The sequence below is a fragment of the Anastrepha ludens genome, chromosome 4, assembly GCF_028408465.1.
Source record: "Anastrepha ludens isolate Willacy chromosome 4, idAnaLude1.1, whole genome shotgun sequence".
Taxonomy (NCBI): domain Eukaryota; kingdom Metazoa; phylum Arthropoda; class Insecta; order Diptera; family Tephritidae; genus Anastrepha; species Anastrepha ludens.
In genome coordinates this window covers 109,838,184-109,849,753 of record NC_071500.1, presented here as the reverse complement: position 1 = coordinate 109,849,753, position 11,570 = coordinate 109,838,184, and the positions used below count along the sequence as shown (strand labels likewise).

The 11,570-nt window shown below is 38.3% G+C and overlaps 1 protein-coding gene across 1 annotated transcript; it reads left to right on the top strand.

Moving 5' to 3' along the window:
* The first annotated feature begins 6,326 nt into the window (after positions 1 to 6,326).
* Positions 6,327 to 6,959, top strand: LOC128861953 (uncharacterized). The gene is made up of 2 exons (XM_054100326.1): positions 6,327 to 6,404; positions 6,489 to 6,959. Exons 1-2 carry the CDS (start codon positions 6,327 to 6,329, stop codon positions 6,957 to 6,959), a joined length of 549 nt encoding a protein of 182 aa, XP_053956301.1.
* The last annotated feature ends 4,611 nt before the right edge of the window (positions 6,960 to 11,570 follow it).

Genomic DNA, 11,570 nt, shown 5'->3' with positions numbered 1-11,570 from the left:
GCAAGCATTGCAATCCTTCTTCACTCATTGTCTTCGCAAGATATCCTGACCCAATGTTGTTGTTGTTATAGCAGCTTACTAAACCCTTACAGCGCAATGTAATTACCGGTCGTCTTTGTCTAGCTCATCTAACTGTAGACCCAGAAAACGTGCTGTTTCGGCAGGTTGGGTCCAGAGGGAGAGGGGTGTTAGGTGAGTAGGTTTGATGGGGCATGTAATAGGATAGTTAGTATCGTGCGGAGCGCCTCCGCATGCTGGACATATGTTGAGTAAGTCGGTGCAATAGGTGGGGCTTGGACTCTGATGACGGACTAAGGGACTTCTTACTCCCGGTAAGAACTTCGCCCATGGCTTATAAGCTTTTTGTCCCATGGCAAGAAAAGTGAAGAGTATCTCTAGTAACGAGGTCACAGCCTTTCTAGTCAATGCCTCCGCGATTTCGTTCCCAGGCATATCCCATATCAACCATACATGCATTCCTATCGATTTATGTTACTCGATGCGCTCAAGAAGTAATGTGCACTTAATGTTAAAAGATGTGTTAAAAAGCAACCACATTGGCTCCTTGGCACCACAAGATCTACACAGATTTCTTCGGAGGTCAGGTAGATTTAAAGAAAATTAAAAAGGTAATCCGAGCTCAGTACAATGGACTTAATATTTTATAAGTGATGTACTTGCTAGTTGTCCCAACAAAAAAAAAAAACTGAAAGTATGGCAACGCTTAACTGTTGTAATTCGCTCATTCCGGAAGTGGCAGTCTAAGCTTGTCTGACACCTTTTACCACAGGGTTTTTTAATAGAGGCGGGCCGTTATTGGCAGGCGATGGCAGCCACATTCAACCGATCTAAATGATAGCATATCAATTTTTTATACGTATCATAAAGGGCTCCAAATGGCATTATCTTAAGTCCTTTACCTCACCTCTTCCACGCGTATGCAGGGCAATTTTTTGATGCCTAGGGAAACTCAAATTTTTTCTGATCCTTAATTTTTGTCAACATTTAGCAAACGTTCAAAAAGCGCACGCGTCAAGTTTTGCCTCAAATATCGCCGAAAAATAATTCAGATGCCTACACAATGAGCGTTTTTTTTTTGGTCGCACACTCGTCTCAGCAATCCCTTTTAAATATTTAAATTGAGGTGACCCGAATAACTTTAATTTCCTCTATATGCATTCAGTTTTTTTTTATGTCCATCCATAAAGTTACATTTGCAAAAAGCTCATTATTAAAATCTTTAAAATAAAATTTCGTTAAAATGCGATAAGTCCCGCTCGATGCAAAAATTAGAATGCTACCCTTTTCCGCACGAAAATTGCGCCAGTGATAGCAACCCTTCAAAAGACAAAAGGAAAGTTAGAAAAAATGTGTAAAACCAAGCAGGTTTATCTAACTCACTGGTTTCCAGGGACAAGTGCGTGGCATGTTGCTGTACTTCAATAAGCTTCTTATCCATGAATGCACCAAGCTTTGTCGATTCAAGGCTTTGCTAAGCAAGTCGCATAAATTCATATCGAATGTGACAATCGGCCGATATTTCCTTGAAGCCTGGTGCTTGTACGTAAGAGCCACGTTCACCCAAAAGTCGGCTGGCGTTGTCTTTATTTGATTTAAAGCCATATTCATGGTCAGCCCCTGGTCACTGATGTTGCTGTATAAGTAGTCAATATATTCCGGATTGCCATATTTATCAATGCTGCGGAAGACCACAGTTGGGACTGGCTGATAGGAGGAGTAGGAAAAATATTTTATAATATAAAAAAATTAATACAATTATGCAAAAGTTATCAAATAACTATAATAAAATTATTTAAAAATAATATATTACTATTATATTTATACTATTTTTAAATAATTTTATTATAGTTCTTTGATAACTTTTGCATGATTTGCATAATTTTATTAAATTTTTTTAATAACTCAATTATAGTTTTGTAATAATTTTATTATAGTTTTTAAGACTTTTTGAATAATTCTATAAAATTTTTCTAATAACTAAATTATCGTTTTGTAATAATTTCATTATATGCATTTCATTTTTTTTTTTTTTGTTTTGCTAATAATCGCACTGCTGTTTATTTCCATTTTAATATATTATTTTTTCGCTTATTTCTCTAACCGCAATTTCATACCTACTAAGCATCAATCTCTTTACTCACCCTATCTCCGCCGCCCATCTGAGCTTGCAGCAATAAAATATGAACAGAAATTATTAATATATTTTTCCGCCACATACGCATTGCGCTTATTACGGTTGTTTGTGGTTAATAAACATACACAAATATCGTAAAAATGAATTTGCCTAAGAACTTTTTGTGTAGATTTCCCTTTTTTCAGCTCATTATCTCTAATTATTTGATAATTTTGATGGCATTGCTTAATTGGCGTGGATTTAAGGTTCACTTTTAAAAATGTAATTTATGAATGTATGTATGTATATTTACATTGGTAATTGTTTTTTTATTGCATATCTAAGCCTAGATAAAAGTAATTTTCTCACAACTCCTTGCTGCTTAAGGTGAGAATATTTTTATAATACCGTTTCTTTTTGCTTTGCTGAATTTTGTATTTTGACAAACTTCTAAAAGAATTTAAATTTTCTTGCTAAATTATTCAAACTAAGGTTCCTTGTACATTCTATGAAAAAATAACCTGTATCGGTCAATAAAACAAAATAAAAAAGTATTACGTATTCTAACTTACGTTGCTAAACCGAAATATACTTCGTGTTAATTTTTTTACAGCTGAAATAACAATAAAATTTCAAGTAAACAAAAAGAAATGCAGCACTACCAACGGAGACTTTTAACAGACCGCTATTCGGCTCTGGGCGATCTTGGCCATCTCAGCTGGTGGGCTGATGTCACTTAGGATGTGTTTAAGAAAACTTAGCTTGTGTTAGTGATATACGAAAAAATTACACCAACGTCACTTCATTGCCGTCTGAACAACGACTGAATGGACAAGTGTGTGAATGCATGTAAAATCATCGTGCAGAATTCGGCTGAATCTCCCAAGTGACCTGGCAGCCGAAGTTCTCCTCACAATTTTCTTTTTCACCATTTCATTATCATTGGCTATTATGTATGAGAAAGAGTAGAGGAAGTTTTAATATTTTTTACTTTTTTTCTTACCCTACCCTGTGCATACAGCAGGCGTCAAACTCGAACTACGTTAATAGAAATTTATTTATTATTCATTTTATGTATTTATTTGTAAAAGTAATAGTTATAAATAGCCAATACACTAAAATCTTAACAAGAACGCTGGCTGTTAAGGCCTCCGGCTCGCGATTTATACTTATAGACATAATTTACTTTAAGTATGAAAAAACTTGGTAATATGCCGGTTGAAAGTAAGAATAATTTTACATATCGTCCCCTTAGTATAACAATAGCCTATGTGCTCATAGGCTATTATTTTTTTATTGAATTTTTGGATTCTCCATCGTCGATTTTATATGTGGTCAAAATTTTGTCAAATTCTAGTTCCACAAAGTGGGTCAAAACGTCAGTCAAAAAATAATAAATATTTACAGACATAACGAGATTTGAGTGAGAGCTACTTTCGACAAAAAGTTTGAAATTCATTTTCTCAAAACATCAAACAATTTATAGGCTATTTTAATACTAAGGGGACGATATGTAATATAGTTTAGTTAAGATTTGTCGGCCGCCGTAACCGAATGGGTTGGTGCGTGACTAACATTCAGAACTCACAGAGAAAACGTAGGTTCGAATCTCGGTGAAACACCAAAATTAAGAAAAACATTTTTCTAATAGCGGTCGCCCCTCGGCAAGCAATGACAAACTTCCGAGAGTATTTCTGCCATGAAAAAGCTCCTCATAAAAAAATATCTATCGTTCGAAGTCGGCTTGAAACTGTAGATCCCTCCATTTGTGGAACAACATCAAGACGCACTCCACAAATAAGAGGACGAGCTCGGCCAAACACCCAAAAAGGCTGTATGCGCTAATTATAAAGGGTTTTCCAATAACAGGTGTTATTTTGAATAGCCCGCTATTTTTGTAGATGTCACTTTTGAAGCTGTCAGTTTTTGATATTTGACAAGTAGAAAATACGCCAGTAATAAAAATGACACGATACACGCTTAAACAATGCATTGGAATTACTCAAATTCACTATAAAAATGGTGAAAATTTGGCAAAGGCGGTTCGCTAAACTCGAACATTTTTGGGTCATCGTGAAGCACCTGGTCGGACCACAATACAGAAATTGGTGAAAAAAAAGAGGTTGTCTGTAAAATCGGTTTACTGACGATAGTTTAACGTGACAACGTCATAAAAAAATATTGATGGAATGGTTGCAATTTTCAAAACAAAATTTTAATTTTATTTGTTTGATAGATATTTTGTATGGATATAGAGGAGGAGGTATATGGAATTGCAATGGAATAGGTCAAGTTACATTTACACAAACGTAAAAAATTACGAAACATTTATCAAATTCATGAAAGATATCTTCAATTTCGATTGTGCATCAGACGTTAATAAGTCAACAACACTTAGAGGCATCATCATCGATTTGACTTTCTCAAGACACATTACACTTGAAACACTCCCTTTCATTTCCTATTTTACCTATCATCGTTTATTCTCAACAGAGAATTGGTTCATTACCATGCACGCAGGAAGAAGGCATATGCAAATACAAGTATGTGAATTTATATACAAATGCGCATATACATACATATACATACATATATATGCTCACTCAAGTAGGACAGAGCCAGATGTCACACGTTGCCGAACGCGGGGGCCGATTGTGCTCTTTGTCGTTCGTTCCGCGCTCTCGCTTGCAGTTCAAGCACATCAGCTTACATTTGCTTGCGTACGGAATAGATTCGTATATTTGATATGCCCATATGATTTGTATGCATCTTTACATATAGATTTATTCTTTTTGAAAATTGCGCGAAATTGTATATGCATATGCATGTTTATATACATATATTACTATACAACATATCTTATAAGGTATGTGGTAAACATTACCATACATTTTTTCCTTCATATATAATAAAAAAATTAATAATAATAACAACAGGTATTATTAACAAACTTGTTTTATTTTAAATTCTTCAAGTGAATCAAATTAATAATAATCAATAAGAAGGCATATGCAAATACAAATATACGTACATAGAGAGAGCAAGATGTCGAACGATCTTCGTTTGCTTTGATTGCTTTGTCGTTCGTTCCGCGCTTTCGCTTGCAGTGCATTCAAGGTAACGACAATAAGCAAGGTAACGACAAATGAGCACGGTAACGGCAATGAGCAAGGTAACACTAATGAGCAAGGTAACGACACATTTTTTCGTGCGTGCAGCCTGTTAAATCGAATTATAAGACGTTATCACGTCAAAATGCGAACTGTTGGGACAAGTTAGTGATGTGAAGAATAAAACCGGTACACGGCGTCAAGAACAGCCGAAAATATTGCTGTTGTAGCAGAAAGAGTTGAAGAAAACCCAGGTTTGTCAAGTCCTCGTCGTTCTTTGAAATAAGGCATTCCACAAACGTCATTACACCGTATTTTGCATAAAGATTTGGGTCTTAAGGCTTATACAGTCCCGTTAATACAAGAACTCAAGCCGGCCGATCATCAACAACGTTGTGTATTTGCTAAAATTCAAGAAAATGATCCGGAATTCCATCGAAAAATCATCTTCAGTGATGAGGCCCATTGCTACCTCGGTGGCTTCGCTGCTACTAGGGCTCGGTATGCTCGTAACACCTGGCAACAAAATCGAGGGAAAAAATTTGCATCTCGAGTTGCTACTGTCTCATTTATTTGTATTTTTTATTTTTTTGGAAACCTTAAAACACGTATCTCCTTATTTTAAGCCTGAACTGATTACAATAAGTTATACTTATGTCAAGCAATATATATAGGTGCATATATAATATATAAAGGTTCCTTTAACTCCTATTGGGAGCATAGAGCATCGCCAATCAATAGGACTGAGAATAACTTTAAATTCATGAGGGAAACAATTTTTTCCTACTGTTTAAATGCTAAATCCGGAAGTTTATTTATTTGTTACTATTCTTCTATTACTATTCTACGAACTTACTACATAGTTAATATTTCTCATTTCCAATCAATTTGGAATATCTGCGCAAATTTCTCTCAATGCATCATTAAAAATTCATTAGACTAAACAGCTTCGAATGCCTTAATTAAAGCACCAAACCACATTTTTATTCACTTATTTTTTTTTTTTAATTTCTCTATAGTTTTTAGCAAATAATTAGCATGTGAAGTATAACAAGCGCTAACATAATTTCGAAGGCTGCAAAATGCGTCTTTCCATTAAAGTATCTATGAAGTTTTTATATTTGCTTATCCTTATAGAACTGTTACCATGTACGTATGGGGTGAGTATTGAACTTAAAATTTTTATTATCGCATTTTTTTCAAGTGTGCTTCGCTTTTTAACTCTCCTCTTTTTTTACTACCAGGTCACGGAGCTCTCTTTCACGTCGGTTCACTTTCGTTCAAGTCCACGCTACCTTTCCAATTTCACAATCGAAATCATCAATGGCACGATTTACACCGATTTTGACCTCATTCGACGTTTGGTGCCAGGCCTTCGTTGTCGCTTGGAATTTCAATTACGTCTCGCTAATGCAAAGTCTTATCAGCCACTTTTTCACTTTGATATCGACGTTTGTAGCACCATAGTAGCGCTCAAGGATCAGCTGCTAAAGAGTTGGTATAAGAGCATTTTGAAATATGGCAATTTTATGGAGAATTGTCCAATCAGCACAGGTCATTATTACATGAAAGGTTGGAAGCTGCAGCAAGCATTAATACCAAAATATCTCTATCCCGGTGATTATAAGCTTGTTGCGTTTTTCTATTTTGGCCAGTACAAAAAGCTGGCAATGATGTTTGTTCTGGAGCTTGAGCTGGAGGCTACAGTGGTGTAATAGTGGTGGAGAGAGGAAAATAATGTGCGTATGTAATAATAATAAATAAAAAAATATTAAGGAGTTTATTTTCGAAAGCTTTTGGTTTTAAATGCAACGAAATCGTATTATGCGGACGATGTTGCCTGGCCGTTGATGTTTGGTAACAGGCCCTTCGCTTATGAACATCTGCAGGAAAGTGCAGAAAACTCTGGACATGATTGATACTTGGTGCTGTGCGAAGGGGCTATCCGCAAATCCCACCAAGACTAGTATTGTCCTCTTCACCAGAAGTAGGCTTGATGGACTCGTTCTGCCTAAGCTAAAAGCAGTCACAATCCAGCTATCCCAAGAAATCAAATATCTTGGAGTAATCCTCGATAGTAAACTTCTTTGGAAGTCACACGTTGTAACAAAAACATCCAAAGCACTGACAGCCTTCTGGCAGAGCAAGGGGGTTTTTGGAAACACTTGAATTCTTTCTCCTAGCAAGGTCGTATGGATCTACAGGGCTATGATAACACCACTTATGCAACATTGGCCTGGATGAGTAGACTCTCTCTAGTGGGAGTCAGCAGGACCTTATCGCGACTACAACGCGCTGTGGCCATCTGTTGCGTCGGAGCTTTTCCGACTACTTCTGGCCCGGTATTAGATATTCTGATTAGTCTACCCACACTTGATGTTTTCATCCAAGGAGACGTCTTTAAGGCCATCTGCAGGTTGAAGCACCATGGGAATTGGTACGGCCCCTGTACGGCACTGGACAAAAAAGTGGGCATGGACCTCGATCCAATGGTCCGCGCCATGCCTTAAAAAGAGATACAGTGTGGTGCTGACATAGGCTCAACTGTGGTCAAACTCAGAAAATGAGCCCGGCAAACACAGTTTTCTCATTTTTATGGATGGCTCCAGAACCGAGCTTGGCTCTGGCTCTGGGGTCTGTGTGGAATCCAGCGGGACAACACTGCACTTTGCTTTTGGAATGCATGCATCTGTGTTTCAAGCGGAGATGTATGCGGGTCAAGAAGCGAAGGGCGTTAGACAGCCCCCCAACCACTTCAAGGGTAGTCGAGTTCTGTAAATCCAGGCTGAACTATGTCGGTAGACACCACTTTCTGTGAGTCTGCCCCGCCTTCGCTCAAATCAGGCTTGAGGTCTTTGGCACTGATATGTTAAGAAGAGGCCACATTGGTTCCATGTCAGCACAGGATCTACTCAGATTTCCTTGGAGGTCGAGTAGATTAAAAGAAAATTAAAAAGGGAACCCGAGTGCCGTACGTCTGGATTTAATTGTGCTGTCTGAGTGATGCACTTGCAAGTCTGTCCCGACAAAAAAAAATCGTATTTGATCGGCCTACAGTTGACGTTTCGCTAAACCCGGAACCCGGAAGAACTAACCCATTTGTATCCCTTCCATTTTCCATGAGCAATTCGATTTAAAATAACTGTACTTAATTACAGTGAGCAGCCATGCCCGCTTCAATTAAGGCACCATAAATTATTCATTAGCTGACAAATATCCAGAGTGTGGGCGAAGACGATTTGAAAGCATTTCTCGCTCACTGAGCCACCGCCGTCTACATCGAAATTGGACATAAGGTCGTGATACAAGACATCCTTCACTGTCCATTTATGTATGTATGAGTTTCCACAGAATCATTCGTTGTGTGAATGGTGAGATTTCGTAAGTGGGCGTGGTTATTCATCATCTGGACGGTAAGAAGTGAGCCCTGCATTGTAAGTCTGAGTGGAAAATAATATTTAAACAGCATTTTCAATACATATGTAAGTATGTGTGTGCATGTGTATGTATGCAAGTATCAGTTATGCAAGTGAGCGATATTCATATGATATGATTGGTACAGCAGTAAAGAGTAGCCCATGTAAATATGCAAAGCATCTGTATTGTATGTAAATTAATTAATTGGCAAATTCATTAAAATGCATGACTTGCGTAGATATGTACGTATAATGCACACCTGCGCCTTGTTGGCATGCCGCATGAATATCAGCGTTGCTCAAGACAATACAGAGGCGCAGGAGGCGCTTGCTGGGCAGGACTGCCGCATGTTGGTTAGCCTTTATATATATACATGTACAGGGTGTTTCAAGTTTGAGTTTCTCTTGTAACAATTTGTTATCCTAGAAGCATTCAAAATGCGATGTCTACTAAAATTCCTTCGCTTCCTCAGTAACCGTATACAAATAATTCAAATCTAATTAAAAGTGGTAGCCATTTGCGTGTTACAGCACTCCAAACTGGTGGTTAAAAATGATAAAATTCAATGCACTCTTCGGTAGCACTACGACCAAGATGAAAAGTCGGCGCAGACAGCCTAAAAAACATGAGCTGTTAATGGATCTAATACAGTATCGAATTCAACAGTTCGCTGCGGTTCCAAACTTTCGTTTTTATGATTCGCGATATGAATATAGATGAGGCGAGCTCTGGTAAGTCAATCGCCGAAAATATTGATGACATCGCGGAAAGCGTCGAACCAAACTGGGATGCGAGCTCGAAGTCCATTGCCCAGGAATTGAAGAATAGTCCCTAAGAAAATTCGTCTAAATTGAATAATCCCATCACTGTTAATTTCATCTCCGAAATAAAGCAAAAAAACTGCTAAAACATTTTGCTTCATCTAATGCCAATTTTTTATTTATCTTTTTTTTCTTTTTTTCGGGACTAACAAAGACAGAACTCAAACACAATTAAATGCATTGTACTGCACTCGGATTCCCTCTTTATTTTTTTTTTAAATCTACTCGACCTCCGAAGAAATCTGAGTAGATCTTGTTGTGACATGGATCCAATGTGGCCGCTTCTTAGCACATCAGTGCCAAAAACCTCAAGCCTGATTCGAGCGAAGGCGGGGCACACTAACAGAAAGTGGTCCGCCGCCTCATCCTCCTCTCCACATGCTGGGCAAAGTGCACTGTTTGAGATGCTCACCTTTTCCATGTGCTTTGCCCATAGAAAGTGACCGTCATCAGTCCAACTAGCCTCCTACAGTCCCCTCTGATTAGCGACAGGAGGAACTGCGACAGTCCGTCGGACATGCCATGTAACATCAGTTTTGTCCATTTGCTAACCGTGGCTCATCAGAGCCCAGCCTACCTAAAGAGTCGCAGTTCTAGTTTCCCACGATACCCACGTGCCCCGGGACCCATGTTAGCATCAGGCTATTATGTCTACCGACATAGTTCGCCCTGGATTTACAGAACTCGACTACCCTTGAAATGGTTGGGGGGCTGTCGAGGGCCATGAGCGCAGCTTGGCTGTCGCTGCAGACACATATAGATCTGCCTCTCCATCTGTTATCCTCAACAAAGTTCATCGTTTCTTGAACTGCATACACCTCCGCTTGAAACACAGATGCATGCATTCCAAGAGCAAAGTGCAGTTTTGTCCCGCTGGACTCCACGTAGACCCCAGAGCCGGAGCTGTACTCGGTCCTGGAGCCATCCGTAAAAATGAGAGAACTGTGTTTATCGGGCTCATTTTCTAAGTTTGACCACAGTTGAACCTCTGGCAGCACCACACTGCATCACTTGTCAAGCACGACTCTGGATGGCATGAAGTAAAGGGGCATGGCGAGGATCGTTGGAACGAAGTCCATGCCTACTCTGTTGTCCAATGCCGAACAGGGGCCGTACCAATTCCCATTGTGTTTCAGCCTGCAGCCTTACCTTGGATGAAAACATCAAGTGGTGGTAGACTAAGCAGAATATCTAATGCCAGGCCTGAAATAACAGATGGCCACAGTGCGTTGTAGTCTCGGTAAGTCTTCCTGACTCCCATGAGAGAGAGTCTACTCATCCAGACCACATAGGTCTTATCATATCCGTATTGATCCATGGGGCCTTGCTATTTTTATTTACTTACTTATATATTTATTTATTTATTTTTTTTAACTTTTTTTTTTTTTGTAATTTTTTTTATATTTATTCATTTTTTAATTAATTTATGCTTTTATCTATTTTGGTTCTGACTTCTTGGTCAATTTCGATCACACTTATATATACACCCCTGCTATTTCTGCTGATATACACCCCGTTGCAAAAAATGAGAGGACTTTTTTTTAGTAGTTCAAAGCTTTGTAGAAAATTTTAAACTTTTTACGCAGAATTTTCATAACATTTTTAGGCATGCACTTGAATTTTAATGCAATAGGCTGCAGGTTTCAAGTGACTACAAAATTCTGTGGATTTTTGGCAATGTTCTTCATTAACAGTGCATGTAACGCGAGTTTTTTAAGACTTTGAGAACTTAAAATGATTTTAAAAAACTGAAATATTTTGGGGATGAATTTTTTGTGGAATTTTAATCTGAACTGAATAACAGTACAGTTTCCCATCCTCCTGCGTTCCTGCCCATTGTGACCTTGAGGATAACTATAGTGCCGATATACTAGCGACAATCGGCACCAAGTTGGCTGATAAGTATAGAGACATTGGTATAGGCATGCCCTTACAAACTTGTAAGCTACTTATTTTTGAGGAAATTTTAAAAGCAGCTAACCAAAGATGGCGCAATGAAACCACGTGCAGAATCGGCCGACAATTCTAGCCTACACTCAATGCTAAACGCACAGAATCTCAGCTGAGCCAAAATACGCTTAGTCTTAG

Coding starts and splice junctions, on each gene's coding strand:
- LOC128861953 (XM_054100326.1), top strand. CDS start 6,327: ATGCGTCTTTCCATTAAAGTATCTATGAAGTTTTTATATTTGCTTATC. Junction 6,405..6,488: donor TGTTACCATGTACGTATGGG/GTGAGTATTGAA, acceptor TTTTACTACCAG/GTCACGGAGCTCTCTTTCAC.